The sequence below is a fragment of the Gossypium hirsutum genome, chromosome A06, assembly GCF_007990345.1.
Source record: "Gossypium hirsutum isolate 1008001.06 chromosome A06, Gossypium_hirsutum_v2.1, whole genome shotgun sequence".
NCBI lineage: Eukaryota > Viridiplantae > Streptophyta > Magnoliopsida > Malvales > Malvaceae > Gossypium > Gossypium hirsutum.
This window is the reverse complement of record NC_053429.1, coordinates 28,053,713-28,074,669: the sequence shown is the minus strand read 5'-3', so window position 1 is coordinate 28,074,669 and position 20,957 is coordinate 28,053,713. Positions and strand designations below refer to the sequence as shown.

The window sequence follows — 20,957 nt, the reverse complement described above, 5'->3', positions numbered from 1 at the left end:
AAAATAAGCATGTGTTAAAGTTTCATGAAGAAATTCTATGTGTAAAGTGTCTAATTGGAAATTAGGGACCAAATTGAATAAATTGCAAAACTTGGATTCTAGAAGCAATTTGCATGAAATTGCTTTGGAATATTAATTAAAGGTCCTTAAAAAGTAATTTTCCCAATTTTTAAGTTTTTGGAAAAAAAGGGCATGCATGGAAAATTTTGGAAGTTTTTAACATAAAAATTTTGGAAAATTTTTAAGTTTTTTACAAAATAAAAAGGGAAAAATCAAGCTAAAATCAGCTCATTTTCTTCTCCATGCTGCCGAAATGCTAAGAGTTTCCATATCTAGGGCTTTTAACATTTTCAAGCTCAATAGTAAGTGCTCCGCAGCCCTGTTTTTAACATTTTTCGTATTTTTGAGATCCTTGTAACATGCTCTCTCTATTTCTACCCATATTTCAAGCTAGGGTTCATGTTCAAAAATTTACCCATGCATGAGATGTTTGTATTTTGATGATTTATGGAGGAATATAAAAGTTTAAAGAATGGTAAACAACTTTTACTAAGTAGTTTTTCATGGAAATGTCTTAAGGGACCATTTTGTAAACATTACAAAAATGGGTAAAAATGTGAAATGAAAGAAAATGTGGGCTACTATAGGCAAGAAAAATATTTAGCTAGGCTTGGGTAACTTAGAAATAAGAAAATGTTGGCTGCTATAGGCAAGAAAAATATTCGGCTAGGCTTGGGTAACTTAGAAATTTCATGCATTTCATTATATGAGCCTTAGGACTAAATTGTAAAAGTATGAAAGGTTAGGGGTAAATTGGTCATTTTTCCTGAGAGTGAGTTTTAAATCCTAAAATAAAAAATGTGATGTATTAATAGTCAAATTTTATTGATATAGACCCCGAGAAATAAATTTCGAAGGTCGACTATGGAAAATGAAAGGTTCGGAATAACCGAAATACAAAACCGAAGTAATTACCAGGTAAGTTCGTATGATCCGAAGTAAAATCTTAATATACTAAAATATGCAAGTTCTTGCATGTATGAAAATTTAGATATTCATTGTATGATAATCCATGAAATGTGGTAGTGTAAATGAAAAGATGATAAATGACCCGGTTGAAATAGAAAGGGAAATCTGATGGATAAATTATGGCTTACATGACATGAGATCCTGCATGTGTTGCAGAAAAGGATTTAGCCCGGACGGGTAATCCGATGATCTCAAAATGGAAAGGATCTAGTCCGGACGAGTGTTCGTTGAGTGATCGAGCCTCCCGGAGAATATGGGTGCATTAAGAATTTAGCCCAGACGAGTAATCCGATTGAAGACTGAATTTAGCCTCGACTGGAAATTCAGATCCGAGCTTATGAGAGCAATTGTCGTTAAAAGGGATTTAGCCTGGACTAGTAATCCCGACATTGCTCTATGAGTTATTACTATAGGGGATTTAGCCTGGACTGGTAATCCCGCCGTAAGATGTAAGGTTCGCGGGAGTGCGTACTCGAGATGATCACTTGTGTGACTTGACAATAATTGAGCTATCCATCGAGATTTCTGAGAAATTTAACAGGATTGTCATAAGAAATAAATAATGGAAATATTGAATGGATGAGCTCATCTAAGACTAATGACATGATGTATTGTTATGAGACTAACTTGATGATTGAGTGCATGTGATAGGGAAACTATTTCATGCTTGTTGGAATTATTGCCTAAATATGGTTGTATGCTAATTAATCGGTAAGTTTACTTTTCAGTTATCCGGACTTACTAAGCATATAAATGCTTACCCCCTTCTTTTTTCCCTGTCTTACAGAGCTCATAGACTCGTGAAGATTGGAATACGACTAGAGAATAAACATACTATCGACTTGTCCTGCTTTGGTATATAGATACTTTCATTTTGTTTAATGGCATGTATAGGATTTTTGGTTATTTTGTCATATGTGTCATTTGGCCAGCCAATGTAAGGGCCTAAATGGTATACTTATTCTTTTGTATATGGCCATGAGATAGGGCTCATATTGATGTAGGTAGTAAACCTACTAATGATGCATGTCTATGATTAAATGTTTCATGAGATATGATGATGAGGTTTATCATGAACGAATGATTGAAATGGAACCTAATAATTTGAGAGTGGACATAGCATATAATGGTATATAGTTATAACATGGCCTAAATGTAAAATGTGATATGTTAATCCCTAATACAAAAAGGATAATTTAGCATGTACTAAACCGATGAGATGAGGTTGACATGCAATTGGGTTATGCTAAGGTTGTTTAAGAGTATGATTAGGCCATGTCAAATACCATTGAAGTATTTAAGTGTGTATGGATAATAGAGGGTGACCAAAGGCTCAGAAATAGCCCTAAAAGGGTCCACACGGGTAGACACACGGGCATGTGTCTAGGCCATGTGTGACACACGGGTAGCCCCATGGGCATGTTGCCTGGCCGTGTGTCCCCTGCACCTAAAATTTTAGGTCAGTTTGCATAGTAGTAAACACAAAGGTAGAGACACAACCATGTGTCTCAACCTTGTGGAGGACACGGCCTAACACATAGGCGTGTGCCTTGGCCGTGTGCCAAAAAATGAATGACAACGTCATAAACAGAATGTCGGGGTTTTCGGACATGTGCGATGACACAGGTGTGTCTAGAACATGTGAAGGACACGGGCCAGGGACACAGGCGTCTGCTCGGCTGTGTGAAAATCCCTATAGGTTCGAAATGAAAAATAAATCCAAATAATTCAACAGGGGTGGAGTATATGGGCATGTCCCCAAGCACACGGGCGTGTGCTTTGCCTCCACACAGGCGTGTAAGACATAACCCTAAGAATTTTACAAAAATTTTTTGTAGTTTTTGGTTTAATCCCGAATCACTTTTAATGTATGTTTTGGACCTCGTAAGTCCATAATCGGGACATTATGATGTTGTTTGTTCAGTTTTAAATTAGAATGAAATTTTATAACCCGTATTTTCCAAAAATATCCAAGTATGTGTCTGGTAACGCCTCGTACCTTGTCCCGATCTCGGGTACGGGTAAGAGGTGTTAGATTTAGTGGTATCAGAGCTACAATTTAATCAATTCTCGGACTAATGTAGCATATATTGAGTATAGCTATACATGCCATTATACAAGTTATGATAGTGTGGCATCTCCTAACCATTTTTAATTGTATTTGAATATAGTAAATATCTTCCAATTAAGCCCAAGATGATTCCGAGGGAGCCGAGAGCCATGCTCCATCTTTCGTACAACGAGTTGTTTCTAGTAGTAGCAGAAAGCCTATGTCTGAAGGCCGGGAAGAGGCAAGAGCTGTCTTTTTCGAGATGATGGATGAATGGTTTGAGGATTATTTGAGAAACCGCCCCAATATACCATGACCTCCTCCGCCCCCTGCTCGGCCTAAGGGAGAAGTGCCACAAGGTATGGCACCCGCGAGAATTGGTAAAGCCCCAATAGACAAGCTTAGAAAATATGAGGCTAAAGAGTTTAGAGCTAATGTTGATGATGATGCTAAACAAGCTGAGTTCTGGCTCGAGAATACTGTGTGAGTTTTGGATGAATTATCATGTAGACCTGAGGAATGCTTGAAGTTTGCTGTATCTCTTCTAAAAGATATAGCATATCATTGGTGGAAGACGGTATTCTCAGTGGTACCGAAGGAAGACATTACATGGGAGTTCTTCCAAGCTGAGTTTAAAAAGAAATACATCAGTCAAAGATTTTTAGACACGAAGCGAAAGGAGTTCCTGGAACTCAAACAAGGAAATAAGACTGTGTTAGAGTACGAAAGGGAATTCGTGAAGTTAAGTTAGTATGCAACAGAGTGGGTCCAATCAGAGACAGAAATGTGTAAGCCCTTCGAAGAAGGCTTGAATGAGGAAATTAAATTACTGATCGAAATCCTTAAGATACGAGAATTTACCACATTAGATGACCGAACTAAGAAGGCCGAAGAGCTAAATAATAAAATAAAATAAGCTAAAAGAGAAGCTTGAGTTTTGAGTAGAGCACACTCCTTCCCACAAAGAAATTGAGAAGTCACCAAGAACGTGGCACTTCATTAGTAGGATATTCAGGTAGAGCAAGAAGCTCCAAGCGACATAACCCGAAGTCTTCTTCCCCTATGGTAATTAGTGTAGGAAGCGTAGATGATTAAAAGCCAAAGTGTAAAAGTTGAAACAAATTTCACTACGGAGAGTGCCGACTGAAGAGTGGTACATGTTTTAGATGTGGGTCTCTTCATTATTTTCTCAGAGATTGCCCGGAGCGAGCTAATAAAGAAGTTGAATTAGTTCCATAGCCGAATGCTCCTATTTCTCGAGGCAGACCTTCGAGACATCCCGAAAGTGCAAGTGGCAATCGAACTGTTTCCAAGGATGCTACTACAAAATCAGAGGCTCGAGCCTTAGCAAGAACTTATACAATATGCGCTCGAAAGGAAGCCTCTGCTCCCGATGTCATCACGTGTACATTTTCTATTTGTAATACTCGTGTCATTGCCTTAATTGACCCAGGGTCAACCCATTCGTACATTTGCATGAAATTGGTGTCTAGTATGAATATGTCTGTAGAACCTACAGAAATTGTGATTAAGGTGTCAAACCCTCTATGCAAGTCAGTCCTGGTTGATAAAGTCTGTAAGAATTGTCCCTTGACAATTCAAGGTCATTGTTTTCTGGCTAACCTTATGCTATTACCATTCGATGAGTTTGATGTAATACTTGGTATGGATTGGTTAGCTGTGCATGATGTGATTGTAAATTGTTGTAGCAAGTATATTGAATTGAAATGCTCAGATGGTGAGATTCTCCAAATTGATTCAAATAAGCTGGATACTCCGCTAGTTGTGATTACCTCAATGATGGCTCAAAGGTATATGAGAAAAGGATATGAAGCCTACCTTGTTTTTGTGTTGAATACTAAAGAATCCGAGTTGAATTTGGAATCGGTACCGATAGTATGCGAGTATCCAGATGTGTTTCCGGAAAAGCTACCTGGATTACCTCCCGTTAGAGAAGTAGAGTTTGGTATTAAATTGATAACTGGGACAACTCCTATTTCTATTGTTCCGTATAGGATGGCACCAACGGAGCTGAAAGAATTAAAAGCACAGTTGCAAGAACTGACAGATAAACGTTTTACAAGACCGAGTTTTTTGCCTTGGGTGCTCCGGTATTATTTGTAAAGAAGAAAGATGGCTCTATAAGGCTATGTATAGACTACCAACAACTCAACAAGGTAACTATTAAGAAAAATTATCCGTTGCTGAGGATTAATGATCTGTTTGATCAATTGAGGGGAGCCACTGTGATTTCTAAGATAGACCTGAGATCTGGCTACTACCAGTTGCGAGTTAAAGAGTCGGACATGCCTAATACTGCTTTCAGGACGAGGTATGGTCATTTCGAGTTCCTGGTCATGCCTTTTGGTCTAACGAACACCCCAACTGTGTTTAAAGACTTAATGAATCGTCTTTTTTTATTATACTTAGACAAGTTTGTCATTATGTTTATTGATGATATCCTGATTTATTCCAAGGACGAGACTAAGCATGCGAAACATTTGAGAACGATTTTACAGATCTTACGAGACAAACAATTGTATGCTAAATTTAGCAAGAGTGAGTTTTGGCTCCGAGAGGTTGGATTCCTCGGTCACATTGTGTCGGGTGATGGCATCCGAGTTGACCCAAATAAGATATCTGCCATTGTTGAGTGGAAGCCACCGAAGAACGTAACTGAGGTTAGAAGCTTTTTTGGCTTAGCTGGTTACTATTGACGCTTTGTAAAAGGGTTTTCGATGATTGCAACTCCTTTGACGAGGTTGCTACAGAAAGATGTTAAGTTTGAATAGTCAGAGAAGTGTCAGCAGAGTTTCGAAAAATTGAAGTCGTTGCTAACCGAAGCTCCAGTTTTAGTGCAACCCGAGCCGGAAAAGGAATTCATGGTCTTTAATGATATGTCCTTAAATGGACTGGGTTGCATGCTTATGCAAGAGGGAAAAGTAATAGCATATGCTTCGAGGCAACTAAAGCTACACGAGAAAAATTAGCCAACAAACGACTTGGAGCTAGCTGCCATTGTATTTGCCTTGAAGATTTGGAAGCACCTTTTGTATGGCGAAACTTACCGTATATTCACAGATCACAAGAGTTTGAAATATTTGATGACTCAAAAAGAATTGAATCTGAGACAACAGAGATGGTTAGAGCTAATTAAAGATTATGAACTGATTATTGACTACCACTCGGGAAAGGCGAATGTGGTTGCAGATGCACTAAGCAGAAAATCCTTGTTTGCTTTGACGGCCTTGAACACGCAGTTGGCCTTGTTAGCTGATGGTTCAGTTTTGGCAGAGTTAAGAGCCAGACCAATATTTCTACAAGAAATTTGTGCAGCTCAGATCAATGATAGCAATTTACAAGCCAAGAGAACTCAATACGGGATAGGCACCGAATCAGATTTTTGGATTGGTCCCAACTGTTGCTTGATGTTCAAAGACAGGATCTGTGTACCGAGAGACAATGAGCTTACTCAAAAAATTTTGCAAGAGGAGCATAATAGTCTTTTATCTATTCATCTGGGAAGTACCAAGATGTATAATGATTTGAAGAAAATGTACTGGTGGAATGGCATGAAAAGAGACATCTCCGAATTTGTATCGAAATGCTTGATATGTCAACAAGTCAAGGCTGAACACCAAGTACCTTCAGGTTTATTATAGCCCATGATAGTTCCCGAATGGAAATGGGACAGCAATGCTATGGATTTTGTGACAAGATTGCCATTAACACCGAAGAAGAAAAATGTCATTTGGGTTATAGTTGATAGACTAACGAAGTCGGCTCATTTTATTCCTGTACGGACAGATTTCTCTCTTGACAGATTAGCTGACTTGTACTTATCTGAGATTGTGAGATTACAAGAGGTACCATTATTGATTATTTCAGACAGGGACCCGAGATTTACTTCGAGATTTTAGAAGAAGCTGCAAAAAGCCTTGGGTACAAAGTTGAGTTTTAGTACGGCATTCCACCCACAGATAGATGGTCAGTCTGAACGGACGATTCAGACTCTAGAGGACATGTTAAGGTGTTGTGTCCGTGAACTTCAAGGCAGTTGGGAAAATTATTTACCATTGGTGGAATTTGCCTAGAACAACAGTTTCTAGACAAGTTTAAAAATGGCACCTTATGAGGCATTGTATGGCCGAAAGTGTCAGACACCATTGTACTGGACAGAACTCAAAGAGCATCAGATTCATGGTGTTGATTTGATTAAGGAAACTGAAGAAAAGGTTAAAGTGATACGTGATTGTTTGAAAGCGGCATTGGATAGGCAAAGTCATATGCTAATTTGAAAAGAAAAGAGATTGAATTTCAAGTTGGAGACAACGTGTTCTTGAAAGTATCCCCATGGAAAAAGGTCTTGAGATTTGGTCGAAAAGGCAAATTGATTCCAAGGTTTATTGGACCCTACGAGATTACTAAGAAAGTTGGACCGTTAGCCTACCATTTAGCATTGCCACCTGAATTGGAAAATATTCATGATGTATTCCATGTATCCATGTTGCGACGATATCAATCAACCCCTCCCATGTGATTTCACCTACGGAACTTGAACTTAGACCGAACATGACTTATGTTGAAGAACCGGTCAAGATTGTGGCTCGAGAAGTCAAACAATTAAGGAATAAGAATATAGCCTTGGTGAAAGCCTTATGGCATAGACACGGAGTAGAAGAGGCCACATGAGAACCTGAAGAAACCATGAGAAGTCAATATCCGAACCTATTTACTGGTAAAACTTTCAAGGACGAAAGTCTCTGAGGGGGAGAAATGTAACATCCCGAATTAGGGCTTAGTCGGAATGGTGGTTTTGGGACCTAACATTAAGATAATTATTTTATGATCATTATGAGGTCTAGGATATGAAAATAAACATGTGTTAAAGTTTCATGAAGAAATTCTATGTGTAATGTGTCCACTTGGAAATTAGGGACCAAATTGAATAAATTGCAAAACTTGGATTCTAGAAGCAATTTGTATGAAATTGCTTTGGAATATTAATTAGAGGTCCTTAAAGAGTAATTTTCCTAATTTCTAAATTTTTGGACAAAAAAGGGCATGCATGGAAAATTTTAGAAGTTTAGTAAAGAAGGGTATTTTGGTCATTTGGTAATAAACAAAATAAAAAGGGAAAAATCAAGCTAAAATTAGATTATTTTCTTCTCTATGCTGTCGAAATTCTAAGGGTCTCCATAGCTAGGGTTTTCAACATTTTCAAGCTCAATAGTAAGTGCTCCTTAGCCCTATTTTTAACGTTCTTTGTATTTTTGAAATCCTCGTAACTTGCTTTCTCTATTTCTACCCATATTTCAAGCTAGGGTTTATGTTCAAAAATTTACCCATGCATGAGATTACTAGTTCGGACTTACTAAGCATATAAACGCTTACCCATGCATGTGTACTCGAGATGATCACTTGTGTGACTTGATGGTAATTGAGATTACTAGTCCGGACTTATAGCTCAATTTACCCATGCATGAGATTACTAGTCCGGACTTAATTGAGAGTGCATACTCGAGATGATCATTTGTGTGACTTGATGGTAATTGAGCTATCCATCGAGATTTTCGAGAAATTCAACGGGATTAACCTAAGAAATAAAGAATGGAAATATTGAATTGATGAGCTCATCTAAGACTAATGACATGATGTATTGTTATGAGACTAACTTGATGATTGAGTGCATGTCATAGGGAAACTATTTCATGCTTGTTGGAATTATTGCCTAAATATGGTTGTATGCTAATTAACCTGTAAGTTTACTTTTCAGTTATCCGAACTTACTAAGCATATAAATGCTTACCCCCTTCTCTTTTCCCTGTCTTACAGAGCTTGTGGACTCGTGAAGATTGGAAGACGGTTGGAGAATCAACACACTATCGACTTGTCTTGCTTTAGTATATAGATACTTTCATTTTGTTTAATGGCATGTATAGGATTTTTGGTTATTTTGTTATATGTGTCATTTGGCCAGCCAATGTAAGGGCCTAAATGATATACTTATTCTTTTGTATATGGCCATGAGATACGGCGCATATTGATGTAGGTAGTAAACCTACTAGTGATGCATGTCTATGATTAAATGTTTCATGAGATATGGTGATGAGGTTTATCATGAATGAATGATTGAAATGGAACCTAATAATTTGATAGTGGACATAGCATATAATGGTATATGGTTATAACATGGCCTAAATGTAAAATGTGCTATGTTAATCCCTAATACAAAAAGGATAATTTAGCATGTACTAAACCGATGAGATGAGGTTGACATGCAATTGGGTTATGCTAAGGTTGTTTAAGAGTATGATTAGGCCATGTTAAACACCATTGAAGTCTTTAAGTGTGTATGGATGATAAAGGGTGACCAAAGGCTCGGAAAATATCCCTAAAAAGGACCACATGGGTATATGTCTAGGCCGTGTATAACACACGAGCAGCCCCATAGGCGTGTTGCCTGACTGTGTGTCCCCTGGACCTAAAATTTTAGGTCAATTTGCATAGTAGTAAACACAAGGGTAGAGACACAGCCATGTGTCTCAACCGTGTGGAGGGCACGGCCTAGCACACGGGCGTGTGCCTTGGCCGTGTGCCTCAAAATGAATGATGATGACATAAAAACAATTTTCGGGTTTTTGGACACAGGCAACGACACGGGCGTGTCTAAGGCGTGAGAGGGATAAGGGCATGTGCTTGGCCGTGTGAAAATCCTTGTAGGTTCGAAATGAAAAATAAATCGTAATAATTCAACACGGGTGGGGTCATAGGCGTGTCCCCAAGCACACGGGCATGTGCTTTGCCTCCACATGGGCGTGTGAGGCATAACCCTAGGAATTTTACAAAAATTTTCTATAGTTTTCAGTTTAATCCCAGATCACTTTTAATGTATGTTTTGGACCTCGTAAGTCCATAATCGAGACGTTATGAAGTTGTTTGATCGGTTTTAAATTAGAATGAAATTTTATAACACGTATTTTCTGAAAATACCCGAGTATGTTACAGTGTCCCGGTCTCAGGTACGGGTAAAGGGTATTACAATGTCCCTCGGGGCACATGAGTGTGTTAGCCTTGTAACTTAGAAAATTTTGAAATTTCACGAAAAAGTCTTAGATTTCCCGATTAAGTCCCAACTCGATTCTAATGCTTGTATTAGGCCTTGAGGGTCCAATTAAGGGATGTTTTGAATGATCTCAGTTAATGAATAGTAATTTACATGAATTATTTGTAAAATGTTCTGAAAGTTCTGATAATGCTTCGTAACCCTGTTCCGGCGACAAGTAGGAGTTAAAGGGTGTTACATCTAATACGAAGAGAAAGGCACATCTCAGGAGTGTTATGTCAGTAGGAAAAATGGTGAGTGGATTTTAGTAATAAAGATGAAGAATTAGTTTGCGATGAAGAAGGAAATGATCCGATGATGGCTTCGACAACTATTGTAGGTTTTGAGGTGAAAAGGATACTAATGGATAGTGGCAGCGCAGCTGAGGTATTGACAAGGGAAGCTTATCAGAAAAATGGGTTTGAAAGAGCAAGCACTGAAGAGGACGAGCCTATTGTATGGTTTCGCGAACCATCTTGTTGAGGTAAAGGGTTGCATCACTTTGCCCATTACCATGACTGAGTAATGTCTTATTTTTATAGTCGATCATCCTATGACATGCAACGCTATCTTTAGGCGTTCCATAATTAGAATGGCCAAGATGATGGTAACGACCTTTTGCATTAAGATCAAGTTTCCTACAAGAACTGGTATAGGATTCATTTAGTTCGATTAGAGAACAACTAAACAATGCCATATGTTGTCTGTGAAACAAACATGCAAACAGGTGTAGTAGGGGCATAGCTCGCAACAAACAGGGGCAGATAGTCAACTTTTTGACTTGGACAGTTTGGATGCTAGGAATGGGGAGAGAGCAAAGAAACCAAAAGCTGCAGAAGTTTTGGAAACTTTGCAATTCTTTTACGATAATGTAGACAAGGTGGTTAAGATTTCATCAACATTAAAAGTAGAGGAAATGGAGAACTTGGTAAACTGCTTAAAGGCAAATGCTAATATTTTTGCCTGGTCAGTTGTAGATATGCCAAAGGTGGATCGTCGGATAATTTTTCATAGATTAAATGTTCTCCCTAAGGCTAAGCCAGTGAAACAAAAGAAAAGAAAATTTGCGACGCAAGTTGTAGAAATCATAAGACAGGAAGTGGGAAAATTGTTGTCAATTGGATTCATCAAAGAGGTTGCATACCCTAACTGGGTTTCAAATGTAGTAATGGTGAAGAAGGCTAGTGGTAAGTGGAGAATGTGTATCTACTTCACCAACATTAATGAGCCTATCCCATTATACGAAAGAGAAAAATACCTTAACAAGGCTCATTTGGATCATTAATTTCATCATTCTCATTGACATCATTATGTAAACTTTCATTTGATTGATCCAAATTTTCATTAGAAACTACTTTTTTTAAAAAAAATTTATCAATAGCACCTTGCTGTGATTTTTTAAACTCTTTAGCACGTTTTCTCTTTTTCTTTTTTTCACTTCTAGATAAATGTTTTTTAGGTAACATTGTAGATAAAAGATAAATCAAATACTCAAGTACCACAAGAAAATAAAACAATAGCACCTGATAAAAGAATTCCATGTTGAATATTTGCTTTCACAATTGCTAATTTCAAAACTCAAATCAAGTCATTGGAATTCTATAAATATAATTATAATAATCAATTATAAACAGACATGGTAATTAACAATATCCAATTATTTGTGAGTGAAATGCAACTAAAAAATTAAATGAGTAACAAAAATAATTAAAATTTCAATAGCATAAAGTCATAAAGAAAGTATAACAGCCCGTTTTCAGTGGTATTGAAAATAGTGGTTTCAGGACCACAAATCTGACGAATAAGATCAAAATAATTAGCATTTAAATTATATGAGTCTACCAAAATTTATATTTAATTTTGATTAGATGAATTTTAATTAATTGAATAAATAGTTAAGCATAGTGGTTTGTCCCAAAAGTCAAGTGGTTTCAGAAAATGAAGTATCGAGACATTGTTTCTGTAAACCGAGCTCTAAATATTTAGTAGGAGATATTATTTTGTTATGTGAAAGTTCGGTTTAGAAATTTTAATGTTTGACTGGTTAATTAGTTAAAAAGGACTAATTTGTAAATGATGCTAAACTTAATTACTATTGATTTTAGTGACTAAGTGGCCTAATTAATGTAAGCGGGAGGTTTTATATAGCAAATATACTTTTTTTATTTAGTATGGATGGTCAAGGGTTGGAAATAGGTTAAAATGTAAATTTTATTAAAGGGTAATATGGTAATTAAACAATTATAAGTTCAAGAAAAGTAAAAGAATAATTATCATCATCTTCCTTAGTATGTTTGCACCGAAAAATTGAAAGAAAGAAACCATGGGAGAGTGTTGAAGGTTCAGCCATTTGAAATTCTTGAGTGTAAGCGAATTTATAACCGTCTCTTGTAATTTTTATGTTTTTGAGATCTTTGCAACTAGTTCCAATTAACTCGTATCTTCATTTTCGAAACTACTAAGGATTTTGGTTTTTGCCATTAATGAATCTTAGTTAGTTTTGATGTTAAATGATAAATTTGTAGTCTTGGTTGTTGATTTAGAACTAGTTTGTGAAGTGATTTTTGTTAGTTTTTAGTTAAAGGACCAATTTGATTAAATGTTAAAATTTACATAGAACTTGTGTGACTTTTGAATAAATATGGACTATACTAGTATAGGAATATCTTCGGCTAGCATGGGTATTTGAAAAATCTTGTTAAATTTGGAGTTTCGGGTTTTGGGACTAATCCGTGAGAAATGTAAAAGTTCAGGGAAATGTGTAAATAATGAAAACTTAAGGGTCATATGCATAAAATTGAGTTAGAATATGTAATTGAATTTGATAAATTTGAATTTAATTATTATAGTTCAATATTTGATTCCAATAGAGGATAACCAAAGAAAAGGAAAAATTACGGAATTGTCACTACGAGTCAACCATTGGTATATAATAAGTAAGTTCATAGTGTAAGTGTTAATGTTTGCTGGATAAATGTATTTAATGTGAAATTTCATTATTTACCTATAAATTATTAAATGTTGTGATTGAGTACAAATGATAAATGAATATTCAGAAGTGATGAATTTTGTGGTTGCACAAAATTGAAATGAATATAAAGGATTTATGGTATGTGTATGAAAACAAGAAGTGCCTTTAAATGATTGATTTATCAATATTGTGAATTTAATTATAATGCTCGGTTGAATGTAGTAAACGGTTAGGATATGATTAACATGCTAATAAGGTTAGTATGAGCGCTTGTATGGGATTATACTTCGATGCCTCTATTTGCACTTCGATGCCCCTGTTTGCACTTCAATGCCTCTATATTTGCACTACAATGCCTCTGTTAGCATTTCGATGCTCTCTGGTATGTTTTGGAGGAAACCCGAGTATCCGAGTCAATTTGCTATAGTTTAACGGGCCATGAAACTTTATGATTAAATGTAAAATCATTCCATGAATTGAAGTTATGTATAATGACTAGTTTGGATATATATGTGAATATGTATGGAAGCGTGAATAGTTTTAACTTGAGCCATTATGTATATCGAATTATATGTTTGAATATTTTGGTACTAATGATATGTGACTATGAAAATGGTTGTCAGGGTTTAATGATTTAAGTTAATTAATGATCTATTATGAGTTAAGGCAAGTTAAATTGAATTTTGACTATGGACTTACTAAGCTTTATAAGATTACTCGCTTTGTTTTGTTTCTGTAGTTAATGTTTTACAAAACGGTTCAGACGGATCAACTTCAACTCACACACTATCCAGACTCTTTTTTGTAGTTTTTGTCTTTGAGTCATTTTGGTTGTGGCATGTATATAGGGTTTGATGTGGCTAAGATTAATATGTTAGTTGAGTTGTAATTAAACTCTTATGGTTGTGAATTGGTAAGTTATGTTTCATGTTGATATTATTTTGGTATGGCAATGTTTGTGCTTTTGGTTGATAGGTATTGTTTTGGATTTGGTAAATCTTATGGTGATAGAATATATGGAATGATCATAAGGTAGTTAAACTATAAAATGGACACGCTTGATTTGCCTTGTTTATGAAGTTTGGCATTTAGTATTTGAAGGCATTATTGTGGATTGAATAACTTAGATAAGATGGTGATGTTTTAAATGAAATGTTTAATCCACATGTATGAAATTTGTGGCGTCATTAAGGGCACATTGGTTAGGTACATAAATTGTATGAAATAGGTATGTTTTTTACTTAATTGTAGGTGTTTGAAAGCATGTTTATAGCTGATTATGGTTTGTCTTGACACCTAAGGTATTAGTGTCGAAATGTCTTGTTTTGGAATCAAACTTTAGGTGCACACAGCCTGGGACACAGACTGTCACATGGTCGTGTGTCACACTCAAAGTGATTTTTAGGTGCAGGTTTCACACGACATGGCACACGGTCTGTGACACGGCTGTATGACCATATTTCAAATACCCATACGGTCTGGCACACGACATTCGACACGGCCATAGGACCCAAGTCAATGAGTTACACGGGTGGGCACATGGGCTGAGACACAGTCATGTCCCTAATCCACACGACCGTATGACCTCTATTTCCAAAATTTTCAAGTTTTCCATACTTATCTGTTTTGATTCAATTTAGTTCCTAATTGTTTCTAAATTAATTTTATGGCCACGTAAGCTCATTTTAGGGCCTGTAAATGTATTTTTTCTGTGAATGAAACGTAGTTTTGAATGTTGATGCTTAGTTGAATAAATGATTGGTTTAATGCTGGAAATTGTTTCAATATGTGTCATAATACTCCGTAACCTAGTCTAATTACCGATACTAGTTAAGGGTGTTATAGAAAGGGTATGCAGTAGTATACTGTACTATGGTTCATCAAAAAATGAATTCGAGGGAGAAGCTAAATATAAGGCTAACTTAATGACTTTATTAGTTAAGACCCAAATATGTCATCAAATTAAGAATGAAAAAATTGCAAGAACGAAAAGGAAAGAGGGAGAATTATACTTGCAACAATGGTAAGCCGACAAACCACAGATGGGAGGCACCATGGGCAATAAGCAGGCGTAGCAGCCTGTTGAATACTAGCAATCTGGCATAACCACTTCAAAGCCACTGTCGACTGTCAGAAAAATTATTTTAGAATCTCAAGCTCTCAACCTCTCAAATATAAAGTAAAAATTAATAACTTGAATTGATTGATGTTGATGACTAACGAATGATGTATTACTCAAATGAAATTTGGCCTTATCTAACTTGCAGAAATTTTCTCCTATTGTCATGGTTATGGAAAAATAAAGAAGGTTGAATGCTAGTAACCATTGATATTTTTAGGGGAAATTAAAATTTTCCATTAATTTTAATGGTAGGAGTTAAAATTTGGGAACTAGAGGTGATTTGGAGAAGCCAAGAAGTTGAAGATGAAATGTTTATGGTGAAGAATTGAAGGTCCCTTTTATTTTCTTTTCTATTTTTTTCCTGCATGCTATGAAGCATTAATCAAAAGTCTTAAAAAACTGAAGATTTTTTTTCCCATATTAAAAGCTGAAGAAAAAAAAATTAGACCCTTTCTAGCCCTAGGTCTTGGGAGGCCACACTCCCAAAGCCGGCCTTTGTATTCCCTTTTAGTTTTTTATATTCTCTCATATATTTTGATACTCTTTCATAAGTTTTTTTTTAAATGAGAAATTCATCTTTGAAATAAAAAATATTATTTTTCAAAATAAAAAATTTTGTTGGGGTGAACCAAAATTTGATATTTTAAAAATAACAATTTTGCATACCAATAACTTTGTTATGTATAAGGATAAATGTTAAAATATTAAAAATTAAATAAAAAATATTGTTTTAAGATAAATAATATTTGATACTTTCTCATAATTTTTAATACCCATTTATAATTTTTTTTATATTCCTTAGTACTTTTTTATATTTTCATATAACTTTTGTAGTATTTTTACCGGATTACTCAGTAGTCTACGTTGGTACTAAACTGGAACTTACGGAAGCTAGCGTTCGCTAGAATTTCCGAGTCTGTTGGTTGCAATTAAAAATATATATATATATCGTCACTTTTTTCACCGCCGACACAAAGATAAACTGGCCACAAGCAACGCTGTCACTGTGTCACTGAAACCATGATTCATGTCATCCAAGTCGTCAGTCATCGGTCATCTTCAAGATTCAACTTCCCTCTTTAATTCCTTCACCTTCCTCCCAGCAGAACTCCCCACTCTCTCCTCCATAAATATCATTTACACCTCTCTCTCCCTGCGTCTTCTTCACGACATGCTATCCTTTTTTCTTTAATTTCCAAGTACATTTCTTCATTCTTTTTTTATTGCCCATAAACATGCCAAAATTTTCCTCACCCTCTTCCTATTTCTTGCTCTTCTCGCTTGCTCTTTGTTTCTACTCCAGTTCCAATGCCGGTAGCAGCCATGAATTTCCGGTAAATGTGCCACCTGCTGAGTTTGCAGGCTCTCTAAGGACCACCATTGATGCTATAAGAAAAGTGATCCCCATCGTTTCCCAGTTTGGCAGCTTTTTTGGTGATTTTCGACTTTCTAATGCCATTTCTGATTGCCTTGATCTCTTGGATTTTTCTGCTGATCAGCTAAGCTGGTCTCTGTCTGCTTCCCAGAATCCAAATGGTACTTACTCTCCCTTTGTTGCTTTAACTTTTAATCAGAAAGTACTTGTGATCACATGCAACTTTTGTGGTCTCTCTGGTTAACTGTAATTTCAACTATAATTTGTAGGTAAACACAACAGCACCGGTGATGTAGCTTCTGATTTAAGGACATGGTTGAGTGCTGCAATGGCAAATCAGGAGACATGCATTGAAGGGTTCGAGGGTACAAATGGCATCGCCAAAACAGTTGTAGCAGGGGGTCTGAACCAAGTCACTTCACTGGTCAGTGACCTTCTCACCATGGTGCAACCACCAGGTCCCGATTCCAGATCCAACGTTGAAAGGAAAGTTGCAGAGAAGAACCGTTTCCCATCATGGTTCGAAAGGGAAGACCAGATACTGTTGCAAGCAAACGGGGTAACAGCCGATGTTGTGGTTGCATTAGACGGGACAGGGACCTTTACTAACATAATGGATGCTGTGGCAGCAGCCCCTGATTACAGTATGAAGCGATATGTGATTTACATCAAGAAGGGTTTGTATAAAGAGAATGTGGAAATCAAAAAGAAGAAATGGAACCTGATGATGGTTGGTGATGGAATAAATGGGACAATCATATCAGGGAACCGAAGCTTTGTTGATGGTTGGACCACATTTCGATCAGCAACATTCGGTCAGTATTCTAAATTTAAGCCATTTTTCTTTAATATTTGTGTTGATGGTTTTCTTGAAATGAGGGAGGAAACCTGAGCCTACCTGACCACACATTATAGTATAAGCAAAATTCAATGCAAGGGTTGCTCACTGCCCTACTGGACCAACTAGCCTACCTCCTTCAGCTCATGGGTTGGGGCCATTATTAACTACAAGTTAAGACTAAGGCTCATTTGATATTAGTTATTTCATTTGTACAGCTCAAGGCCAGACAGATTTTCTTTTTCCATTTTTTATCCCTTCAGAAATTATTAATTCTACAGAGAGATAGGTGGCCTGGGCAGAGTAATTACATTTTGATCACTTTAAAAATTAATAATTCAATCCACATAATTAAACATGGGGAAAGTAATTTTAAGTTAAAATCGACTCAATCGGTTTAGTTGATTTCGATTCGGACAGTTTATGCGTTTTTTTCAATTATAGATTCAATTTGGCGATTATTTCTATCGGTTATCTGTTTTTAAAATTTCAAATTCAATAACTAAAGTTGATTATGAATTTTTTTTTTACCTGGGTTAGTGATTTTCTTGGCGAAATTATGTTAAACTAAAATATAGGTATTGGTTGATTGATTCTTAATTTAGTTGACACTGACATTGTTTATTATCAATGCAAAAGGATATTGGTTCGAGCGCACTGAAATGTGTTTATTCTCTTATTTAAGAGTTTAGTAAAAATTTGTTAATAATTTTAATTTGTTAATAATTTTAAGTATTGTATCAATATATATATATAAAAGTACTGATATCAAAATGTATAGGTACTGAATCTCAAGTAGAGAAGAAAATCATAATTTCACCAAAACTTTATTAATAAAAATAAGAAAACAGATGAGATAAGAAAAAAAGAAATATCTAGAAATAAATATGCTATGTGAAATAAATAGATTTAGGGAAAGAATAAATGATAGGATCATTAATATTCTGATATGCATGGAATGCTTTTGTCCTAAAATCTGCAGCTGTAAGCGGAAGAGGATTCATAGCAAGGGACATAACATTTGAGAACACAGCAGGACCCCAAAAACACCAAGCGGTAGCATTGCGATCGGACTCCGACCTATCAGTTTTCTTCCGATGTGCCATTAAGGGCTACCAAGATTCACTCTACACTCACACAATGCGTCAATTTTTCCGAGAATGTAAGATCACTGGCACCGTGGATTTCATATTTGGTGACGCCTCCGTAGTATTCCAAAACTGTCAAATCCTAGCCAAGCAAGGCTTACCGAACCAGAAGAACACGATCACCGCACAAGGCCGGAAAGACCCGAACCAGCCGACAGGGTTCTCGATCCAATTCTGCAACATCTCAGCTGATGCGGATTTGTTACCTTTCGTTAACTCTACTCCTACATACCTTGGGAGACCCTGGAAGCTGTATTCAAGGACCATAATCATGCAATCCTACATTGGTAATGCTGTAAGGCCACAAGGGTGGCTTGAATGGAACCAAGATTTTGCTTTGGACACATTGTATTATGCTGAGTTCATGAATTTTGGGCCTGGGGCTGGCCTTGGTGGCAGGGTTCAATGGCCTGGCTACCATGCATTGAATAACTCGGCTCAAGCTGGCAATTTTACAGTGGCTCGATTGATCGAAGGGGACCTATGGTTACCGTCAACTGGCGTTAAATACACTGCCGGATTAGGAGCATAAATAAGCAATCAACGCAGCTTCAATACTTCATTTATGTTTTTCTAATATAAAATCCCTTTCATATAACACTAGAGAGGTTTTTTTCTTTTTTCTTTTGTTTAGATTCTTTTTTTTAATCTATCAGAAATGATGAATGAAATTATTAAAGATTACATTTAATATAATAGTATTTGAACTAATATTAATTTTGAGAGTTGTTTCATGTATTGGGCCGAGACAGCTTAGGACTGAGTTTAAGCGTTATATTAACATATTTTACGTTTATTAAGTCAAATTTGACCTATAATATTATATATTACTATAAGTATAAGGAATAAATATTAAAATTATACATGAGCTTTGATAGAATCTGCAATGTTATAGATTAACTTTAATTTGGTGCATTTGTATACATTAAGCTTTAATTTGGGTTCAATTTTTACATTTCACTAACCCCATTATCCATGTGGCATAATTTCTTGTTAAGTCATATGAAAATTGTTGATGTGGCATTTTATTAAGTTAAAAAATAAAAAAATTTATTTAAATTATTTCCACCTAGATAAAAAAATAGATTTTCTGGGAGAAATATGAAATCCTTTTCTCAAGTGTGTTTATTTTTTTAATCCAGTTGAAAATAAATTAAATTTTTTTGTTTGTTAACCTAATGAAATGTCATGTCAGCAATTTACACGTGACTTAATAAAAAAATTGTGCCACATAGATAACGAGATTAATGAAATGTGAAAACTGAACCAAAATTTAATTTTGATGTATACAAATGTATCAAACTAAGTTGATGTATAACATTCCAAATTCTATTAAAATTCATGTATAATTTAGTATTTATCCCTAAATATAATTTTATGTATTATGAGTTACATAATATATAAAAATAATAATATAATATATTACAAACATTAAAAACAAGTTAGGCTCAAGCCTTAAATATTTGAGCTCGAGCCGAAACTATATTTTAAGTGGGTCTAATTTTTGTACAAGTTCATTTTTCAAGCCTACTATTTAGGCCCAAATCTTTCCAAAATTTAGGTGGGCTTTCGAGTTTGAATAAATAACCCAACCCTAAATAAATTTTGCATCATATTTAACATTTTTTTAAAGTGAATTGTATTTACCATGTATGAATTAATGATGGTAAAATGCTTTCCAAGTTTTTTTTAACCTAAAAATTTGTTTTTTATTCTTCAATTGTATTTTTTATTTTCAAGCAGTTATAATTGCAATTATAACTATTTATATTGTTAAATATGACTCCTATTTTCAGTCAAATTTGAGAACTAATCTTTCAGTTAAACTCTGTTTATTTGTTTCAATCAAACACTGATTAGTTTAGATTATTTTATTATTATTTGACCTATGAATTTAGCCTATAAATAGGCTCTTTTACAACCTTAGAAAATACACCCATTAGATATTAGAACTCATAACACATTTAGAGAATTTTGTGTTTATGTTTTAAAGGTTCTTTGTTTTCAGGTTTTTAGGGTTTAATTTTTATCTCCATCTTTTGTACTCTTCATTTTTTTGCCATTATAGTAATATTATATTTACCCGTGGTTGTTTATCTTCTTTAGAGGGGTTTTTTCACGTTAAATTTGTGTGTTCAATTTCTCAATTTATTTCACTATTTTTTACTTGTTGCTTAATCGGGTCGATCATATCAAATGGTATCAGAGCTAGTGTAATTTTCATAGATCAGCTCATTCAGAGATGGCAATAACAAGGTTTGAAATTGAGAAGTTCGATGGTTAGACAAATTTCAATCTGTGGCAAGTTCGTATGATGGC

General features: G+C 35.5%; 1 protein-coding gene across 1 annotated transcript; it reads left to right on the top strand.

Annotated features, from left to right (window-relative positions):
* The first annotated feature begins 16,247 nt into the window (after nucleotides 1–16,247).
* On the top strand, nucleotides 16,248–19,361 carry LOC107961647 (pectinesterase/pectinesterase inhibitor PPE8B). Its single transcript, XM_016897713.2, has 3 exons — nucleotides 16,248–16,813; nucleotides 16,922–17,467; nucleotides 18,473–19,361. The coding sequence occupies exons 1-3, from the start codon at nucleotides 16,513–16,515 to the stop codon at nucleotides 19,168–19,170; spliced, it is 1,545 nt and encodes a 514-aa protein (XP_016753202.1). The 5' UTR covers nucleotides 16,248–16,512; the 3' UTR covers nucleotides 19,171–19,361.
* Nucleotides 19,362–20,957: the final 1,596 nt, after the last annotated feature.

Coding starts and splice junctions, on each gene's coding strand:
- LOC107961647 (XM_016897713.2), top strand. CDS start 16,513: ATGCCAAAATTTTCCTCACCCTCTTCCTATTTCTTGCTCTTCTCGCTT. Junction 16,814..16,921: donor TGCTTCCCAGAATCCAAATG/GTACTTACTCTC, acceptor TATAATTTGTAG/GTAAACACAACAGCACCGGT. Junction 17,468..18,472: donor ATTTCGATCAGCAACATTCG/GTCAGTATTCTA, acceptor TAAAATCTGCAG/CTGTAAGCGGAAGAGGATTC.